This window comes from Sceloporus undulatus, chromosome 1 (genome assembly GCF_019175285.1).
Source record: "Sceloporus undulatus isolate JIND9_A2432 ecotype Alabama chromosome 1, SceUnd_v1.1, whole genome shotgun sequence".
Classification (NCBI taxonomy): Eukaryota; Metazoa; Chordata; class Lepidosauria; order Squamata; family Phrynosomatidae; genus Sceloporus; species Sceloporus undulatus.
The window spans coordinates 311,949,009-311,970,059 of NC_056522.1; the positions used below are offsets into that span (position 1 = coordinate 311,949,009).

A 21,051-nucleotide genomic window follows, 5' to 3' on the forward strand; every position below is an offset into this window, starting at 1 on the left:
TCCTGGGATTTGTAGGCTTACAAGGTCCTCCCTGTTAAAACGCTTTTGACGTTGCTATGTTGCGCAGCGTGTGAAGCAACATGTCAGCGTATGGCGCCAGAATCACCACCTTCATGACTGTAGTCAGTAGCTTGTGAGCTGGAGAAACACCGGTCGCTTTCTCAGTGAGCTTTAGGACCACTTACGCTAGGAAAAGTAGAGTTAGAAGGGCATAAAAGAAGATGGCAAAGAGGCCCTCGGGGCTGCAGTTTTGATAACGCCCACCTTGCTGTGTCTGTGTGCTGCTGCCCTTGGCCAAGAGAATAAAGCGTTTTTTTATCCTAGCCAGTTTGGTTTCTTTGACTCTCTGCTTGTTTACTGGCAGGCCATGCATGGGCCTTCGGGTTCGTGGATTTGGGGTTCACCCGCTACATTATAGTGTGTGTGTGTGTGTATTCCACAGGCAACAGCCATAGCAGTAAAAGTGGAATAGAGCTATATTAGTTATGTAGTTTTGTGTATATGTGTGTATAAAACATTCATATAATGCATATGTATTTATAGTTATTTATTTATGGTATTTATACCCCACCTTTCAGCCCTAAAGGCCTAAGGCTCTCAGAGCAGCTTATATATGTGTGTGTTAATAATACATGTTTTAAGTATATTATAGTGTGTGTGTGTGTATTCCGCAGGTGGCAGCCATAGCAGTAAAAGTGGAAGAACAGAGCTATATTATATATTGTATATATTATACACATAGATGTAGAAATTGTTTAATTCATTTATTAATATGTTTTGTATAAATATATGTGTGTCTGTATACACACACACACACACACACACACATATATATATATACGTATATTATATTTTCTACCATAGAGCTGTAGGAGGCTAGAGCGGCACCGAGAGAGCGCTATGGGCCTCTGCCCCCGAACTGTTCCCAAGTGCTTCCGGCGCATAGTGCAAGCGGAAGAGGCGGGGCGGCGCCTGCGCAGTTCGGGGCGGAGTACACGCTTTGGGAAGCAGAAGCGGCCCGTCGCGGAGCGAAGCCTTTGGGGCGGACAGGTAAAGCGGGGAAGGAGGGCTCCATGGCGAGGCCGGCCTGGGAGCAGGGAAGAGGGGGCGGCGGGGGTGGCCCTGCGGAGCCACGCTGCCTCTGCCTCCCTTTAGGTCACAAAAGCCGCCCCTGCTGCCATGGCGGTGTTTTGTCACAGAGACCCGCCTTTGGCGCTTCGGGAGCGGCCAGGCTCCTCGCCCTCCTCCTCCTCCTCCTGGATGTGCCTGCCCTCATCCTCATCATGTCTGCCCCGGGAGCAGCGAGGGAGCGGCGCTCCTCCAGGAGGCAGTCCCCGAACGGAGGACGCGCCTGGTAGGCCTCTCCCGTTCCCTGGGCGGAGAGGGAGCCCAGCAGCGACAGCAGCTGCCTTTACATTATTCCGCTCCATACCACTCTGAGCCAGTAGCTCTCGTCCTTTGGGCTTCCAGGTGTTTTGGACTTCCGTTCCCAGAAGCCCCGGCCATTATGCTCCTTGTTCGGGAATTCTGGGAGTTGGAGTCTAGAGGAGCAAAGGGTCATAACCAATGCTCCAGGTGGCTAACAACATGTAAGCCACTTGCCCCCAGTAACCTGGCTACTCGTTTTAGCCACCTGTGGAAGGAGGCCAGGCTGAGCCCTGGCTGGGATCGAACTCACAACCTTGTGGTTTGTGAGTGAGTGGCTGCAGTGCGGTGCCACCAGGAACCCCAGCCCTATACACTCCTCCCTCCACAATCACAGCTTTCACTTTGGCAGACTTCATTATTCGTGGGTTTTATTAACATGTTCTCTCTGGGAATATCTAGGTCCCTCAGCGCAACTCTGTGCTCACCTTTAGCCAAAAATTGCACCAAAGTACCTGGAGTTTCCTAGAGAGAACGCTCCGCTAGGCATTTGTTGCTCTTCCAGCACAATTCTGTGCTCAGTGTCTGTCAGGGGTTGCCCCCAGAGTTGCACTGGAGGACCTAGAGCTTCCTGAGGAGGTGTCCTCTCAAGTAAAAACATGAGGGGTTTTGTTATTTGCGGTTCTTCCACATCCACGGGGGTCCTGTGAGCCTAACCCTAGCAAATGTGGAGGGACAAGAATATGCTGCTCTGAGTTGTAAATGGAGGGGTTAGCAGTTGGGTGGCTTTCCAACTTGAACCTATCATTGGCAAGATTTGTTCAGAGAGGGGTTTGCCATGGCCTGCCTCTGAGGCTGAGAGAGTGTGACTTGCCCAAGGTCACCTCTGTGTGTTTCCATGGCCGGGTACGGATTTGAACCCTGGTCTGCAGAGTCATAGTCCAACACTCATGCCACTGCGCTCCTCATAACTAGAGTAGATTTCAAAGATATAGCCATGTTAGTCTGTGGAGAGGTCTTGTGGCACCTTTGAGATTTTTTAGATTGCCACATTACACTCTTATAGCGCTGCGGTCTCACTTTAACTGCCCTGGCTGCCTCCTCCTGTTGCATTCTGGGATTTGCAGTTTAAAGAGGGCCATTTAGAATTCTCAGCCAGAGAGCGCTTAGGCCTCACTGAACTACAAACCCCAGAATGCAGCAGGAGGCAGCCGGAGCAGTCAAAGTGGAATAGCAGCACTACAAAGAGTGGAAAGTTGGGGAACCCGCTTCTGTTGTCATAATCTCAATGTCCACTCCCTTCATAAAATTATTCAGTGTCAGCTCACTTCATAAAACTATTCACCTGAGTCACATGAAAATAATCTGCCTTTGCTGGGATTATTTATAACCATTTTGGTACCTTTGGTATTGGAGCAAAAGTATTGTTCCTCACAGTTTTTCTAAAGACAAGAACAAAGAACCATAGGATTAAAAATTGCACTCAAAATACAGAATCCTAGGGCAGAGAGGAAATGATGGAGCATTGTCACTAGATGGGAACTTCCTGCGCTCTCCTCCTTGTAGCATTTTTACATTTAACTTTGTATCTTGCTTTGGTGGTTTTTTATTTTGAAATTGTTGGGTAGAGATTTTAAATAAAATATAAAACCTATTGATCTGTCAGTCAGAATAATTGTTAAATGTTTTTTACAGTTCTTAAGATATTTTTAAAATTCTCCTTCTGCCTCCGAGTTGACTTTGACTCATGGTGGCCCAATGAATGAGCCACTTCCAAGACTCCTTGTCCTCAACCTGTCCTCAATTTCAGGTCCTCTAGGCTCAGGGCCATGACCTCCTTGCCTGAGTATGGTATGCCATCCTCTTCTCTTTCTACTGCATCATTGCTGTTTCTAGTGAATCATGGCTTCCCAGTGGCCAAAGTACGGCAGCCTCAGTTTTGTCATCTCCAAGCTTAATCTGTTCTAGGACCCATTTGTTTGTCTTTTTGGCTATCCGTTGTACTATCAGCACTCTTCTCTAGCACCACATCTCTGATGAGTTGATTTTCTATCAACCTCCACCATCCAACTCTCACATCTGTACATGGTGATAGGAAATACAATGGCTTAGATGAACCTAACTTCACTTTTATATCTTGGCATTTTAGGTTCTTTCTAGTTCTTTCATAGCTGCCTTTCCTACTCCTTGTGTATATCTACACCATAGAAATAATGCAGTTCAACACCACTTTAGCTGCCATGGTTCCATGCCACAGAAACCTGGGATTTGTAGTTTGGGGAGACATTAGCACTCTTTGGCAGAGAAGACTAATGTGCTTGTAAAACTACAAATCCCAGGTTTCCATAGGATGGAGCTATAGCACTTAAAGTGATGTTAAACTGTATGGTTGCTACAGTGTAGATGCACCTTCAGCCGTCTTCTGATTTCTTGACTGCAATCTGATCCGAGATTGATCCAAGGTAGGGGAAATTTTTAACTTTTCAATTTTCTCTTTATCTATATATGGAACTTATTCAAGTCCTCTTTGGTCCTTATTTTTGTTTTCTTAATGTTCAGCATTAAGCCTGCCTTAGCACTTTTTTCTTTGACTTTAGTAATTATTCCAAGTTTTTGTTGTTTTCTGCTATTAGTACAGTGTCATACACATATCGTAGATTGTTGATATTCCTTCTATTGATCTTCACTCCTTCTCTCTTCGAGTGGAAACCTGGTCTTCATATGAGAATTTCTGCATACAAGTTGAACAAATAGGGTGATAGAATGCAACCTTGGCTGATCCCTTTTCCAGTTGGGAATCATTATGTTTCTCCATATTCTGTTCTAACAACAGCCTCTTATCTTGAGTACAGGTAATGCACCAGGACAATCAAATGTAATGGTATACCCATTTTTAAAAGGTCATTCCATACTTTCCGTGATCTATGCAGTCAATGCTTTGCTGTAGTCAGGGCATGCTGATTTTCTTCTGGAATTTTCTGGTGCACTCCATCATATGTTTGCAATGTAATTCCTAATACTTCTTTCTTTCCTGAAAACACACACATACACATACAGTCCTTCGCATTGCATATTTTTATTCTATGAAAGATTTGAGTACTTTCCCCTCCTGTAGTACATTAATCTATTTTTATGTTAGCTTCCAAATATGTGAGGAAATAATACATCATTTGTCTAAGTTTAAATCTTCAGTGGTTGTAATCACAAGACAGAATTCTGTTGGCGACTTATCATAGAATCGTAGAGTTGGAAGAGACTGCAAGGGCCATCCTGTCCAATCCCCTGCCATTCAGCAACTCTCAATCAAAGCATCCCCGGCAAATGGCCATCCAGCCTCTGCTTAAAGACCGTCAAAGAAGGAGACTCCACCACACTCCAAGGGAGTGCATTCCACTGTTGGACAGCCCTTATTGTCAGGATGTTCCTCCTAATGTTGAGGTGGAATCTCTTTTCCTGCAGCTTGCATCCATTGCTCTGGGTCCTAGTCTCTGGAGCAGCAGAAAAACAAGCTTGCTCCCTCCTCAATATGACATCCCTTCAAATATTTAAACAGGGATATCATATCTTAAGCATGGAGTAATCCCCGCCCCTGTTATAATAGTATAAATACTTTATTAAGTATTGTGGAATGAGACATCCAGCACTTCCATGTATACCACTTTTACCAGATGGCTCCCAAGTGCAGCTCTTCCCTCTATGCACTGATTTATCACAGGAGTCCACTTGGGCCTTGTCCAGCAGCCCTTCCACACCCAAAGAAGAAAAGCAGCCTCTATAGTTTTCAGAGAAAGACTGCTCCTTCCTCCCATGTGTGTAGGGGTAACCAGACAACATCTAGGTGAACTCTTGTGATCTATCATTAGCTGCTGTCATAGCTGCCCTGGGAGTTCATGCACACCTGGAGAAGGAGCAGCCTTTGCCTCATGGATCACTGGCACAGTTTACACTGGAAGAGATTTCCATCCCACAAGTGGTGCTGTTGCATCATGGCTGTAGTTTCTTTAAATAAGGACAGGAGGATGTGGAATTTACTTTTGGTCTGCAGCATTTAATGCCACCAAAGTGATAAGGTGTCTTTTGTTTAAAATATATTTTAGGTTCTGGGGTCTCAGTGAGAATGATACTTATGGGTTGGGACTAACTAGAATGCAATGCCAAAATGCCAGTCTGAGCATTTCCAGCCCCACAGGCTTTGGATGCTAGTAAAGGGAAACTGATAAGACAGTAAGCACTCCATGGAGTGGCTTGAATTTCTAGTGACCAGGTAAGTTTGCAGAGAATAATTTGTCTCCGACTGATACTGAGAAGCATCCATTGTTGGTGTCATTCAAAATGTAACATGTACATATTATGAAGCTCTTTCCTCAGCTGCATAAAGTAGGTACACTGGTCCCCCGGGTTACAAAATACCCAGGTTACGAAATTTTCGGGATACGAAAAAATCCTATAGGGATTTATTGTTTCGGCTTACGAAGGTTTTTTCGGGTTACGAAAAAACCCCGGCGCTGTTTTAAATGGAGCCGCGGCGCAGCCGCGGCTTTTTCCCCATTAGCGCCTATGGGCTATTCGGCTTACGAAGTATCCCGGGTTACGAAAGCGGCGGCGGAACGAATTAATTTCGTAACCCGGGGTACCAGTGTAATTGTTTTGTTTAGTTTTGTTTTGCAGATTTGGGCCTGAGGCCAAGATGGCTAGTTTAGTTAAGGCTGTTCAGTGAGTTTATACATGAAGTAAGATTTTCCAGCTTGCACTTTTGGTCATGACACTGGACCAGATTTCCCTAGCAGGAAGTACCAAGTGACAGGGAATTATTTACCATCTGCTTCTTTTGCCTTTCTTTCATCACATGTACTAAAGCAAAATACACCATTTCTGAATCTAAAATTGTTTTCTTCACAGTAATTTGTTTCATGAGAGAGCCAGCATGGTATAGCAGTTTGAGTGTTAGACTGACTCTGAAGACCAGGGTTTGAATCCTGGCTTGGCTGAGTGACCTTGGACAAGTCACACTCTCTCAGCCTCAGGGGATGGCAATGGCAAACCTCCTCTGAAGACATTTACCAAGGAAACCCTGTGATATGGTAGCTATAAGTCAGAAAGGACTTGAAGGCACACAACAACAACTTGTTTCATGTTTTAGTCTTGTGGCTATTATAAACATCATTGCCTTTCTATTTCTGTATCACAATACTGCAGGATGCCTGGACTAAGTTGTAGATTTTACCAACATAAATTTCCAGAAGTAGAAGATGTGGTCATGGTCAACGTCCGGTCCATTGCAGAAATGGGAGCTTATGTTAGCCTTCTGGAATATAACAATATTGAGGGCATGATTCTACTCAGTGAGCTGTCCAGGAGACGTATTCGTTCTATAAACAAACTTATCCGAATTGGCAGAAATGAGTGTGTTGTTGTCATAAGGGTCGATAAAGAGAAAGGTAAGTTGAGTTTTATAATACACAATGCCATTTTGAGTTCTCAAAGTTGGATCCAGATTTACTTTCAATGAACAAAAAGCTACTTTCCTGTACACAAGCCAGTACCACTAAAATCTCCCCTGTTCCCTGTCTTATTTCAGCTCCTTGTGCACACAGCATCCCAATGGCCTCCTCATTCATCAGTAGCAGCTTTGGAAGGCTTAGGGGCTGTAGTGGAAAGAGGAGCCACTAGGCATCAAATTAGTAAAGTTCTGGATGCCTGTCTGTGAAGCCATACCTAAGTTTATACATTATTATTTTCTGTTGACATATACAAGACATAATTTTATGTCTTGTATATGAAGACAATAGAGTGGAAAGCAAAGAAAACTGTTCTAAAACATAGATGATTTGTCACTTTCTTTTTGGAATTGCAGATGTTTTTAGTGTACTATATGGATGGGCCTGGCATTTTTCATAAATGTGGAGGCAAGAGAGTTGAAGATTCATATTGACTCTAAAATGTGTTCATTTTGTATTAGGTTATATTGATTTGTCAAAAAGAAGAGTTTCTCCAGAGGAGGCAATTAAATGTGAGGACAAATTCACCAAATCAAAAACTGTAAGTTTCCATTTTGTTGGCTAATGTTCATTTGGTTTGTGAAACATTGAAGTGGGAATAAATTTCATTAAATGTGCAAGTATGTTCAAAGTTGTTGCAGAATGTCTCATGATACCACTTATGCAATAGTCTGAATTAATGCTTTGCAATGGCAAACTAAGGGGCTGTACAGACCGGCTTGAAGTGCTGGTGTGGGGGCGTGGTGTTTGGATGACGATGCCCCCACACCAGCATTACACTGCCACCAACCGCATGGTAGGTGGCACCATGGCGCTACTTTGGTGCAGTGTTTATACAATGCACGGTGAAAGGATCGCCAAAAAGTGCCTCTGCCACAGCAAGAACGCCTTTTTGTCAGACCTAAAAGGAACAGTTGCCGTGGCCCTGATCTGGCACTCGGGGGGGGGGCGGCAGGCTGCTCCTTTGGGGCCGTCTGTTTTGCCCCTAAGTCTGCAGCCTGTGAGAGTTCTGCAGTTGTCTTTGGCAGGCTTGTTCTTTCTTTAGCAAGAACAGACTATGAGGTTGATAAGTACTAGGGACAAGGCTTCTTCTGCTGTGAATCTGAAACTAGGTTGAGGGAGATAAGTATGGCCCTTTTCTTCATTGGCTTTTAGGAAAGATTCTAAAAAAAAACTTCTTAAAATTCCACAGTTCCTGGCCTTTGCAAATTAAGGAAGCAAGACAATCAAATATAAAATACACAAATCACACATTTTATCATCTTGAATCATTAATTGGTATAGTTTATTGTAGCCAGCAGATGGACCCTGAAGAGCAGTCTGTTAAATACACCAAATAATAAATAAAGGGCCCAAACAGACAGGCCAAAATAAAACTGCTTCAGGTCCCTTTGGAGATACGCTGTTTAAATGACACATGCATCTTGAAAGGCCAGAAGTGGCACCGAAGCTGCACTCCAGTCCTTAGGACTGGAGCATGGCTTTGGTGAGGCTTCCGGCCTCTTAGGATGCATGCATCATTTAAACAGCATACCTCCAAAGGAACCCGAAGTGGCTTTATTTTGGCCTGTCTGTTTGGGCCCAGAGAAGACAACTAAAATATTTAAAGAAAATATGATCTTTCTTTACAATGATAATAACAGTTCTGTGTGTGAGTGATTTGTGATAACTTTGGTCTTTTTAATTTTACCACAAAGAAGGTAACCTATTGCAGAAGCCTAAAGCTGTGGGTTTGTACCAACGGTATATTATCACACTGCAATTCACAGATGCAATGATTGTTATATAGAAATGATGATTGCTGGTCATGGCACAGTCATCAGCATAAGTAAAACACCTACTTCAGTCCATAGCTGCATGATTAAAATTAAGGAAGCTAGTAAAGTTGCAGTGTATTGTGCTAATGTAGTGTAATTAATATTATGGCTGTTACATGGTATGTAGTACTACACTCTTTTCATATAGTGATTTCATGCTTCTGAAGAATTTTGTGCATTAGAAGATTTTGTAGTAAAGTTGCATGCAGTTTTCCTTTGGCTTTGGTCACAGAATCTTAATCAGTTGTTTCCTTTTGCCTGTATTTTATCTGTCTTTTGCGTATATATCAACTGATCTGTGAAAAAGTATGGTTAGTCTCTTGCAAATAGATATATGTTTGCGACAGTGAAAGCAAGAGAGCAAAGCTTTCAAAATTCATATGAAAAACAAATTCAACTAGCAGACCATTCTTAAATTTTACCACCTGATTCCAGAAAAGGTGGTCCCTTGAAACAAAAACCTCCTTCCGAATTATTGTATCTGTTGCATCTTTCATAACAAGATAGTGGACAAAGGCAACATGGAAGAATACAAGGGCATCACAAGTTTCATCTGCACATGACTGGTGCAAAAATAGAGTGAAACACATGAATAAATAGTAGTACTGATTCTTATGTGTATATTGTGACATACATGCAATATTTAACAAATGGTATCTTGATGTGTGCAGTGTACAGGGAATTATAAGCCTTTATCTGTTCATATCTGTGTCCGTCATTAGAATTCCTTGTGTTGTATTTAGTAATATCCTAATTGCATTCTTACTAGCCTTTTTTGCCATTTCTACCTAGGTTTACAGCATTCTCCGCCATGTTGCCGAGGTTTTAGAATATACAAAGGATGAACAGCTGGAGAGCCTTTTTCAGAGAACAGCTTGGGTGTTTGATGACAAATACAAAAGGCCCGGATATGGTGCATATGACGCCTTCAAACATGCAGTTTCGTAAGTGTGCTTTTCTGACTTAGTTACACCTTCTTTTCAAAGGTTTTAGTGGGTTGGACCTTTTCTTTACACATAAATATAATTTATGAAATGCAATAGGTTAGATCCTTTTGCTATGCTTCAGGCTGGGTAAGTGACAGTATTTCTCAATTGCTGAAAAGCAAAGATAAGGGAAGTGGTATTCGGAACTTGCAGGATGAACTGATGCCTGCCTCTCTTGGACTGGACCTTAGTCTCTTCTGTGAATAAAAGGGTCTCCTTCCTTCTGAAGAAGCCTTTCCTTCACAGAAAGGCAACTAAATCAGAGCCAAAGAATCTTCTATTTTCCTGACCCTCACTGACAAATGTCAATTGACACAAAGCTGCATATTGTTAATGTGTAGATTTTAATACTCTTTTAAAGAAAGAGTTTATTATCTTAAATATTCACTTTTTTCTTGCTCATTGCAACTAATACATGTTCCTCTATATAAAAGCATATTGGTGAGAAGGCAAGGGAAGAATCAGTCTCCTTCAGGTTACTTGAAGTGATTTTTGGGAGAGTTTTGATTTGTTTGTTGTTGTTGTTTGGTCATTTTGATGTTCAGTGGGACATCTTAGCCCTCAATTTGGGTGTGGTACCTCAGTGAGAACTAAGCCTTGGCCAGATTTGTCATGGGTAAAAATCTGACTGCAGTGGCATCTAAGATCTTCTTGTCTGACAATAACACAGTGTTGAGTAGTTTGCACCAGAGTAGATTTGTGTTCAGTGTTTAGCTTCATATTTAAATTACAGCTTGAGTAACTGGCATAAGACTGCTGCAGATGTGACACTATTAAGTGTAGTTAAGAAACCAGAGAGCAGTTTGATGCAGTCCTCCTGCACAGATTCTTCCCTCTACTTCATTTGTCCATGTTAACTAAGAGATAGTTTGTGTCTTGTGCCTCTGCTAAAACTGGGTTAGCCAGAACAGATGTGATACCATACCATTGTTAACAGCAGTAATGGGGAGTTTGTATGTACAAAGAGAACCAAGCAATTCATAGTCCTGATCCCTGGCTCATTACCATAGTTAAATATTTCATCATTCCTTTACAGGCTATAACTACTCCAACCTGTAGAAAATCATATAATATTGCTCCTTTTTTCCCTATTGCATGCCTTACTAAATGCTGGTTACTAACTCTTTTTTTTAAACCTAGGGATCCCTCAATCCTTGATGGATTGGATTTGACAGAAGATGAGAAGCGTGTATTAATTGACAATATCAATAGGCGACTGACTCCACAAGCAGTCAAAATTCGAGCAGGTGAATCTCAAAAAAACTGAACTGGCTGAAGAAGTCGGCCTGTTTATTTACAATGAGTTCATTATAGTTTTGTGGAGAACATCCTTTCATGCATGAATGGATAAAATAACTTTAATGAATTATTAAGAAATATTTTTTGTAAAAAGAAATACTTTGGGGGTTTTGAGGGGGGTTAGTGCAAGGAGGAAATTTTATTTGCTTGTTCAGAAGGAGGAAGAAGCTCAAATCTTGTCATTATTATAGAAAGAGGTTTATTTTGCCTGTTTAGAAGGTTGATGAAGAAGCAGGACTCTTGGTGGGTCCAGTTGGTGGGTGAAAGGGGTAGGTAGGCTTAGATAGTGAGAAGTAGTATCATCTGGAAGGGCGGGGTTTACTCGGCTTAAACAGCAGAATGGTGATACAGAGGGACATCAAACTAACTAAAGTTCTTTGGATTCAGCAGCTGCTGCCTCTTCTGGTCCCTCTGGAGAACATCTGCACATTTCTCTTGACTGGAAAAAGTACATTCTAGTGCAGGGGTAGGCAACCTTTTTGAGCCGGGGGCCGGGTTGCTGTCCCTCAGACAACTGGGGGGCCGAAGCCAAAAAATAAATAATTAAATAATTTTAAAAATAAATAATTAAATAAACCGGGACAGATGTAGGACAACATTGTCAAATAGTGGACACTTTTTAAAAAAAGTGGAGGACACGCAAAAAAAATTGCTGATTTTTAAATTTTTTTAATATAAATGCATGTTTCTGAGGCATCTGTAGACAATTGCCCCCCTTGCCCCTGCGCACGAGAGGCCAAAGGCCCCGGTGGCAATTGGTGGCAGGACCGGGCTGGGGCCGGTCCCAAGGCCTCGCTGGGCCGCATCCGGCCCGTGGGCCGCAGGTTGCCTACCCCTGTTCTAGTGTTTTATGCTTTAAACCACTCTTACATTTGGTGGTCCAATAAGGAAAATTGCTGATTTTGTGGCAACTTCATTTCTGGCAGAACCTGGTTCCCTATAGAAGTAGGTCCTCCTGCTTTATATCATGAGTCCAAGAACACACCCCTGATGAAAAAGAAATACTTTGCTATAAGTTAAATCTGAAGTTGATGTAGATTACATTGATATCTACTCAATTGCTAACCTGTGATCTGTAATTTGGAAATAGCAGGCATGTTCAAATGCCACAATAAGCTGCTGTACTTTAAAATATCCCTTTATTTAGAAAAATATATATTGCTGTTTGTGCTGCCTGATCACTCTCACTATCTACAGATTTTCTCAATGTGAGTTGCTTGTTTGGTGGCATTCAAACTTGGCACCTTGACACACAAAACCTTAGCTTGCCAGCCAGAACACTTGGGTTCAGATATTAGAAACAAGGCACAGATACAAGGTCCGTGGGGTTTTTTTTTAGCTACTCCTGTTTGCAGCAGGAGCAACAGAGCAGTGTGGACCAGCATACTATCTCTCTCCCCAAAGCCCAAACACTAAAGGCTTCTGGCTTACTGTGACATCTGAACTCAGTGGCTAACATCTTGTTAGCAATACACAGGTCCATGTCCACCTTACGCTTGTGTATGTGTTGTTGTTTTGGAGGTTGGTGTTTTCTTGCACCATCTGCAATGTATAAAGCTCCCTCCTGGCTCACCATTTAGTCCATTGAAGACCCTCCCCACCATTGCTAGTGGAGAACAGGCTCAGAGGAGCCTCTATGTAAACATAGCCAGACCCTTTTCCACTTGCCACTTAATGGCTGAGCACAGGCTGCAGCGGCTAAATGGTGAGTTGGGCAAGTGTTGAGTGGAGAGGTGTAGCATAGTTCTGCCTGCTGAGTCATTACTCTACTCTGTCCATTAGTCTGCTCTAGGTTTCGGCCAGTATGTCTCCTGATCAGGAAATGTTTCTTTGGATGTATATGTCAGAGCTGAAATTTTCAGAATAGTTGTTGAAAGTGGGAAAAATAATATCCTCCTCAGTAAATTGAGGTGGAAGAAATCTAATTGGTCTATGAGTTAGACCTCTAGAAAACAGAGAATCTTCTGTCTTTTTGAATAATTGTGTTTGATGATAATAAACAAACATTCAATTTTCAGAGACATGGGGACTTTAGCTGTTTTTCTTAATATTTTTGATGTTGCATCTGCTCACCTGTGTTTTTACATTCTTGGGTCTAATTATATTTTTGAAAAAACAGTATGACATTGTTATCCTTTAGATAATCTGTAATATACATCATTTTAAAAAATCTTTGGGCTGCTGTAAAGCAGAAACAACATCTTAATTGATGAACATATAGAGAAGGAATATCTACAGGGTGGAACAGGGAAGCCTGGGTGATCTATTATTTAAGTGTGTTAAAGTTGGATCAGTTTTGATTCCAGATGTTCTACAAATACTCAGAGAGTATTTGTTCTACAATTGCTGGATGAGGCCAGAAACCTAAGCTGTTAGACTGGTTTCTTGTACAATTATGTGAAGCTTTGCATTCCTTGCCTTAAGCATTTGTGTTTATGAGTTATTGGAGCAACCTCTGTCTGGATTTAACTATTCTTGCTTTTAGGGAAAGATGAGGGTTCCCGAAACCTTGTTTTGTAAGAAATAGATTAGTGCTAGGAGTAATTGTGTCATATGTAAGATCAGTTGAGACCATGGCAAATACCACCTGCATGTTATGAATCACAAAAGTGTAGGTGGCATGTCTGCTGTTTAATCAGTTAGTGGTGCTGAGGAATGTTTGAGGACTCATCAGGTTAAAACAAAAAGCTCAAGCTTTATTATCTCATCTTAACTTGGGCACTTTACAGACTGCCCAAAAGGACGCTCTGAAAAGCACCTTTATTTGCTGCGTGGAGGAGCCTCAGCGGCCAAACTGCACGACTCCTCCGCGCAGCAAAGAGAAGCTGCAAAATGCAGCTTCTTGCGGCGCGCTAATGACACCGCAAGGTGCCAATGGTGCACTTGTAGCATCATTAGTGCTGTGCGCCCATGTAGAATGGGCGCCGCTATTTTGTACGCGCTGAGCACATACTAGGGTTAGGGGCTTCCGGAAAGGACGCCCCTTTCTAACCCTAGTACGTGCTCGGCACATACTAGGGTGCCCGTGCAGAATGGGCCTTGATTACAATATTTCCTTTAAAAAAATTTTTCTTGATTCTGGGGCACTAGTATGTATGTGGGCTGCTTCATTTGTTTTATATATGTATATACTGACACCTCCAGAGATTTGAACAGCAGCCAATGTCCTTGTGTGCATTCAAGTCCATTTGTCACTGGAAGCAAGTATATGGCAAAACTTACACTGCATTTTCTTGGCAAAATTTGTTCAAATCTGGTTTGCCATTGCTTTTGTCTGATGCTGAGAGAGTCATCCAGTAGGATTCTATGACTGAGCCTGAAATTTGAACCCTGGCTTCCTGGAGTCCTAGTCCACGACTCAGACCACTACACCATGTTAGCTGAAATCTTTTTTTCTTTTCGAATGTGTAAGGCACTGCTGCCATGTGTTACAACCTCCATGATAAATCTTAATCTTCTAAAACAAAGTGTGACTAATTCAAGAATTTCATGTATATAAAGAATTGCTGTTAACCCATAAGATTTTTAAGCAGAAACAGATACCAGTATTCTCTTTCTCATTTTTCTCTTCCCTGCCTGCCCTGCATAACTTGTTTTAAGCCACCTTTCCTAGTTAGAAAGAAAATGGGGAGTCAAAAAAACCTTGCAGGACCTCATTGGAAAGGGTCAGTTTTCCTTACCACTCTGTAAACCTTGACAACTTGACAGGACATTGTTCCCAGCGTCTGGTCTTCTAGCAGGTAGCAGATTAGATGCAATTGTCATAAACGGGAACACAAGAGTGCCTTAGAGCTAGAGAGAAGGAAACAAATGATTCAGGTGGCCTCAGAAAATAAAAATACAGAAAACACCCAGAGAAAGGATAGATGAAAGAAGACAATGGTGCAGGTTGGGATGGTGGAAAGGGACTAGGTGATTGAGGTGACAAAGGCTAGAAATCTACCCAGTAGTGTGTGGCTCTGGTTAGATAAAGCTGTTATACTGTGAGACTGGATGAGGGGAAACAAGCTCAAGCTGAATCCAGACAAAACAGAGGTAATCACGGTCATGGGGCCAAACCAGGTATCGGGTTGCAACCTCCAGTCCTAGAGGGATTCACATTCGACTCAAAAGACTGTGTTCGCAGTCTGGGAGTGCTTCTTGATTCGTTGCTTCATATGAGAAATCAGGTGAATGCGACGGTCAAGAGCACCTGTTACTAGCTTCGGCTGTTACATCAGCTGCGCCCTTTCCTGGAACCAGGGGACCTCGAAACACACACTGATAACTTCAAGACTTGATTTTTGCAATGCGCTCTACATGGGGCTACCCCTGTGCCTAGTCCGAAAACTTCAACTGGTACAGAATATGGCGGCCAGGTTGATCCAGCACTGGAACATCCAGGAGTGGCCATGTAACACCAATACTATAGTAATTCCACTGGCTGCCTATTAGTTTTTGGGCACAGTACAAGTTGTTGGTTATTACCTTAAAAGCCCTACATGGCTTGGTCCCAGCTTATCTAAGGGATCACCTACTTCCATATAATCCACCCTTGTACTTTCAGGTCCTCTGGGAAGAATTTATTGCAACCTATAAAAACCAGACTGACTATGACTTCCCAGAGGGACCTTCTGTGCAACAGCTCCCAGCCTGTGGAATGGCCTGCCAGACGAGATCCGTCAAATCACTAACTTAGACAGCTGTCATGATGGATCTCTTCCAGCAGGCCTTTCTAGAATAAATTACTTGGCCATGTAGTGATTCTACCACATATATGTGATGACTTTGCCACTGTTATTGGTTTTTAATTGTTATGTAATTTTAAATCATATATTGTTTTTTTGGGGGGGGATAATTTGTATATACGAATGTACTATTTTAACTGTTGTAAGCCCGCTTTGATTGTTTTAACTGCATGTATTACAATTTTGAGGTATAAATAAAAGTTTTATTTTTATTTTATTATTTATTATTTCTGGAAGTAAAACATTTAAGGAGCTATGTAAAGAAATGTAAGGAAGGCGCAAGGATGGCTGATTTTTGTATATGCCTTTTGCTTTGGGGGAGGTTTTCATGTCACTTTCCATTTGACACCATTAGGCAGATACTGAACCAAGCATGGCTTGCCATGCACATGTACTATGTTGAAGGGAAGAAATAACACAACATAGAATGAACTTTAAAAAGTTGCTAGAATGTTTGTCCATTTCTGGTTGTGTGTACTGTACTTTAAATTACAATGTGGTGGAATGATCGGAAATTTTAACTACTGTACTAGAGTCTTTTTCATAATATTTTGTATGTATTTTAATAATCTATAATCCTGTTCCCTCTAGATATTGAAGTTGCCTGTTATGGCTATGAGGGTATTGATGCAGTGAAAGAAGCTCTGAGGGCTGGTCTGAGCTGTTCTACAGAGAGCATGCCCATCAAAGTAAGTGGCATTTCTTAAGTTCGTGTGTTCTGGAATTCTTTGAAAATAACTTTCCCAGTTTCCTAATCAAATTGGACAGTTGGGTAATATCTTTTTTTCTTTTTCACTTACTCATCTACATTAATTGAATGGATAGATCAGCTAAGATGATGTGGGAAGGAATGTGGTTATAACTTTGAAAACAGTCAATTTAGCTGGAATTTACCCTTTAACTTTACCTCTCTCAGTAAAACTACATTGTATACTTCTTCTGATAACCCAAATTAGCAAAATCTCCAAACCAATGGTTATCATGTTATGTTATTTTTTTCACAAAAAAAATCCCTCAACTTTCCAATCTTTTATAAATATCATAAATTTTCTTTAATTTATCTATTTCTCCTAGTTCATTCAGTTTTAGTAACCATCCCCCCCAGTAGGTAATACTGAATTCTTCCATCTTTATCCATACAACAGTCTTGCCATCATGGTCATACGTAGTTTTCCATGCCTCTTTTCCTACTGTTCATCCAGTAGGAAATATATACTTTAAAAAGTATATATTTTTGAGATGGTGGCACAATTTGCTTTGCCTGTTATTAAGATAAGAGCTAGATAGCAAAAGCATTTTAATAGTAAAGAATTTTTAATAGTAAAGAATTTTATTGTGCTAGTTTGTTAGAAGAATGTCATAAATTGGTTATATTTTTATATCTTTGACAATTTTTGTTTTATAATTTCTATTTTGTATTTGATGCCAAATTTTAAAGTTATTCTGCCATTTGGCTTTTATTTATGTATATGGAATTCTTTTTAAGGTCATAGCATAGTGTACGTTGCATTTTCATGTAGCATTTTCTGCACATACTGTAAATGTAATCGCTCCCTACAGTGGCTTGGGATTTAATTAAATCCATTCAACAGCTTGTTTTTCTTTCATATTTCTAAATGTAAGTGTAATGTTGTCTTTCCCCTCTTGTAGATAAACTTGATAGCTCCTCCTCGGTATGTGATGACCACTACAACACTGGAGAGAACTGAAGGCCTTTCTGTCCTCAGCCAAGCAATGGCTGTCATTAAAGAAAAAATTGAAGAGAAGAGGGGTGTCTTCAATGTGCAGATGGAGGTAAGCATTTTTTATTCTCCTAAATGAGGAGTCTACAGTACTGTGTTCACATGTGCAACTATGTCCTATGTTTCCTTATTGTTGTTGTGTGTCTTCAAGTCATTGCTGAATTAAGGCAACCCTAGGGTGAACCTGTCATGGTTTTTCTTGGCAAGATTTGTTAAGAGAGGGGCTTGCCTTTGCCTCGCTCTGAGGCTAAAAGAATGGAGTTTGTCAAAGGTCACCCACAGAATTTCCATGGCAGAGCAGGGATTTGAACCCTGGTCTCCAGAATCATAGTCCAGTGCTCAAACCACTATGCTATGCTGGCTTTCCTGGGGTTGGCTCTCTTGTATTTCCCACAAGACTCTTACTTCAGGAAAGGAGTTTTAGACTTTTGTTGTTGTTGTTGTTGTTGTTTTCAAAGTGAGGGATGAATGATCTGACTGATCTAGTTTAGGCTCTGAGGACAACCAGCAGGAAAAAATTTCAGTTGAAGAAAATGAAGAGAAGTGGGTGTAAGAAGGAAGGAGGGAGAGATAAGAAAATAAAAACTGGCAAAAAAAAGTACAGGTATCAGTATTGGAAATATCCAGATCAGGGCTAGTAAGGCTTTTATTGAAAATAAGCACCTGACTGAATAGCGCTAAATTTCAAGATTTGTTGTGCACTAAACTGTGGGGATTGGGTTGTGTTCAACTATGCCCAACTGTCCATGGAAAAGGTTCCTCTTCCTCCTCCAGTCTCCTGTATGTGTCCCCCATATTGGCTTCAGCAGTCTGGGGAACCTCCGGAGCAGATTTGGAGGCACACTCAAGAAGAGAGGAAGGGAAAATCCTATTCTGCAAATGGAAATCTGTTCATTTGACATTGGATGTAATCCTTAATATCCTCTTACTCCTTTTCAACACCATCTGAGTGTTTACTGTGAGCTTTGATGCTGAGAACCTGTCTCTTAAGGGATTGCCATTTTGCCTTGAAAATCTACACTCCTTAGTAAGCATTACAGTTATGTGAAGCACATGAGAGGTCAGAATTTCCTTTTCTATTTCCACTCATATCCCCCCCTCCCAAATATTCAGCTGAATTGGAGTTGTGATGACCAAGAAATAGTATGTAACAAAAATGGTTTGCAATATAAATTGTCTGACTCTGGGGCCATTTAATTTCAGCTTGCTGTTTTAGCCATTGAAGTACGTAGGTAGTGCACTCCTTGCTCCAGTGGAGTTCCAGAACAGAACTGGAAACTTTGACAGAAAATGTGCTGGAGGAAATAGACATGATACCTAATCTTTTCTTTCTTAGTAAAATCACTTGTGATTACCTATGGTTGCTGCTGATAACTGTAGAAGATGATTCTCCCTTATCCAGAATTCTGAAATCCAAAATAGTTCAAAACTCTCCTCATAGGATAGTGACACCTTTGCTTTCTCATAGAATTATAGAATCATAGAGTGGGAAGAAACCACAGTGGCCATCCAGTACAACCCCCTGCCATACACACAATCAAAACACAATCAGAACACCCCTGACAGATGGCCATCCAGCCTCTGTTCTGATGGTTCAGTGTGCACAAATTTTATTCTGTCCACAAAATTATTAAAAATTATTTTTAAAATTACCTTCAGGCTATGTTTATAAGGTATATATAAAACATAAATGGATTTCATGTTTAGACTTGGGTCCCATCTCCAAGATATCTCATGTATGTGCAAATCAAAATCCAAAACACTTCTGGTCCCAAGCATTTTGGATAAGGGAGGCTCAACCTGTATACACTTACTGATAAATGTATTTGGCTGGCATGGGTCAATATTTAGTTATTTATATAACTAGTTATTTATGTAACTGGAGGCCTCATGGCGCAGTGGTTAAATGCCTGTACAAAGCCATTTTTTGATGCAAGTACACCTGTTTAAATGGTTTTGGGGTCACATGTAAAAGTTAATAAAGTTATTGTTTTTCTTTTTGCGACTTTTCAGCCCAAGGTGGTTACTGATACTGATGAAACTGAGCTTGCAAGACAATTGGAAAGATTGGAACGTGAGAATGCTGAAGTAGATGGAGATGATGATGCTGAGGAGATGGAGGCAAAAACTGAAGATTAAACTGCTTGGGATGAAAGTATAAGTAGCAGTTACACATACACCAAACCAGTAAGGACACCTTCAATTAAGAGGGTGTCTAGTATTGAAACTCCACAAGAAAATACTTGAAATATTTTCAAGTTTTAATGAGACCAAATTTTGAAGAGACAATAAAAATCATCTGCAGTGTGTTGATTAATCTCCTCAAAGAGGGAAGGTGCCTCTGACTGAAGGCTTAATTTCTTTCCCCCCCAATAAACTAGGCATTGTCTAAATGCTGTTCTTAATATTTTCATATCTAACAAGTCCAGGCTGGCAAACCATTCAGTATGTCTGTCAGTGAGGTTGTAGGAATTAAACCAATACTTCTTCACAGATTGTACTCCAGCAAAGATTCAATAAATCTCATGGATATTTATCAATATTTTCTTTCTTCCTTTTACATACACTAAGAAAAACTAGTATAACATGATAGTACAGGGCACGCCTGCTTAAGATTTTAAGAAAGGGATAATTTTAAAAATTGACGTTTTTCTTTTGCATGCAACACTGAAAATTATGGCTTTAGTTTAGTAATTTTCCAGTTTTTCATTTCATTGTGAACTTAGAGTGTCATGAAAAAGCCTTAGATTAAACTGAAATTTATTTCATTCTACTCTGTGAGGTAACCATAATTTATTTGGAAGCAGCAAAAGCTCTTGGATTGAATTGCCTGATTACATCCTCTACAGTCAGTGCATTTTATATAGGCCTCTGGTGGAAAAAATGTTCTTCTCTTGCATTATTCTCCTGTTTAGTTGTTCAAACCTGCCTTCTTTCAGAAGACCTTCAAATACTTAAGCAGCAGGTGTTTTAAAATAGCTGCCCAGTATAACTAATTGGTTAAGTTTCTCTTTCTCCTTCTGACTATTGGTTTTTTCATAAAGAGATTACAATGTGTGACATTTGCAAATTGTCAAATTAACTGTAAGTTTTATAATTTTCATAACTTTATTTTAAAGAATTAACTCTTTCATGGAATAGTTTATAATGGTATTACCTGGAAAGATGACACTATTGCATTAATGGGTCATGATTTTAGTTCTACCACAAAGCATAGGCCATAAGTGCATACTGAGTTCTTTTCAGATTGCTGTTCTAAGTAGGCTCAAAGTATTCATCTTTGTTAACAAATATTGTTAATTATTGTTAATTTTAGCTACTTCTGCTTTAAAAAGAGTTGGATTCCAGTGTATCAGGCGTTTCTGAGACTGAAAAGATAAGGACTTGTGAAGCATTTGCCTTTGAAAAAATGATCTGAAGGTACATGGAAAGCAAATACTCCATATGAATTTAAGCAGGTGTGATAAACTGCCTGAAGGGGAAATCACATAGGAATTTCCCTTCCTTAGAGAAAGCTGCTCTGAGATGAAGAGTTGTGTCAATATAGATTATACTTAGCTTGACATGGTAAGGTTGTATCTTGTGTAAATTAGAAAACCACGGTGAAGTAATAAAAT

The 21,051-nt window shown here is 40.7% G+C and overlaps 2 protein-coding genes across 19 annotated transcripts in view; both read left to right on the forward strand.

Annotated features, from left to right (window-relative positions):
• GPHN (gephyrin) overlaps positions 1 to 21,051 on the forward strand; it is a 671,572-nt gene that overhangs the window by 634,840 nt on the left and 15,681 nt on the right. The window lies entirely within an intron of this gene.
• EIF2S1 (eukaryotic translation initiation factor 2 subunit alpha) lies at positions 904 to 19,970 on the forward strand. The gene is made up of 8 exons (XM_042462673.1): positions 904 to 1,050; positions 6,562 to 6,803; positions 7,325 to 7,404; positions 9,473 to 9,624; positions 10,807 to 10,913; positions 16,284 to 16,381; positions 17,343 to 17,486; positions 19,448 to 19,970. Exons 2-8 carry the CDS (start codon positions 6,563 to 6,565, stop codon positions 19,571 to 19,573), a joined length of 948 nt encoding a protein of 315 aa, XP_042318607.1. The 5' UTR covers positions 904 to 1,050; position 6,562; the 3' UTR covers positions 19,574 to 19,970.

Coding starts and splice junctions, on each gene's coding strand:
- EIF2S1 (XM_042462673.1), top strand. CDS start 6,563: ATGCCTGGACTAAGTTGTAGATTTTACCAACATAAATTTCCAGAAGTA. Junction 6,804..7,324: donor AAGGGTCGATAAAGAGAAAG/GTAAGTTGAGTT, acceptor ATTTTGTATTAG/GTTATATTGATTTGTCAAAA. Junction 10,914..16,283: donor AGCAGTCAAAATTCGAGCAG/GTGAATCTCAAA, acceptor TGTTCCCTCTAG/ATATTGAAGTTGCCTGTTAT.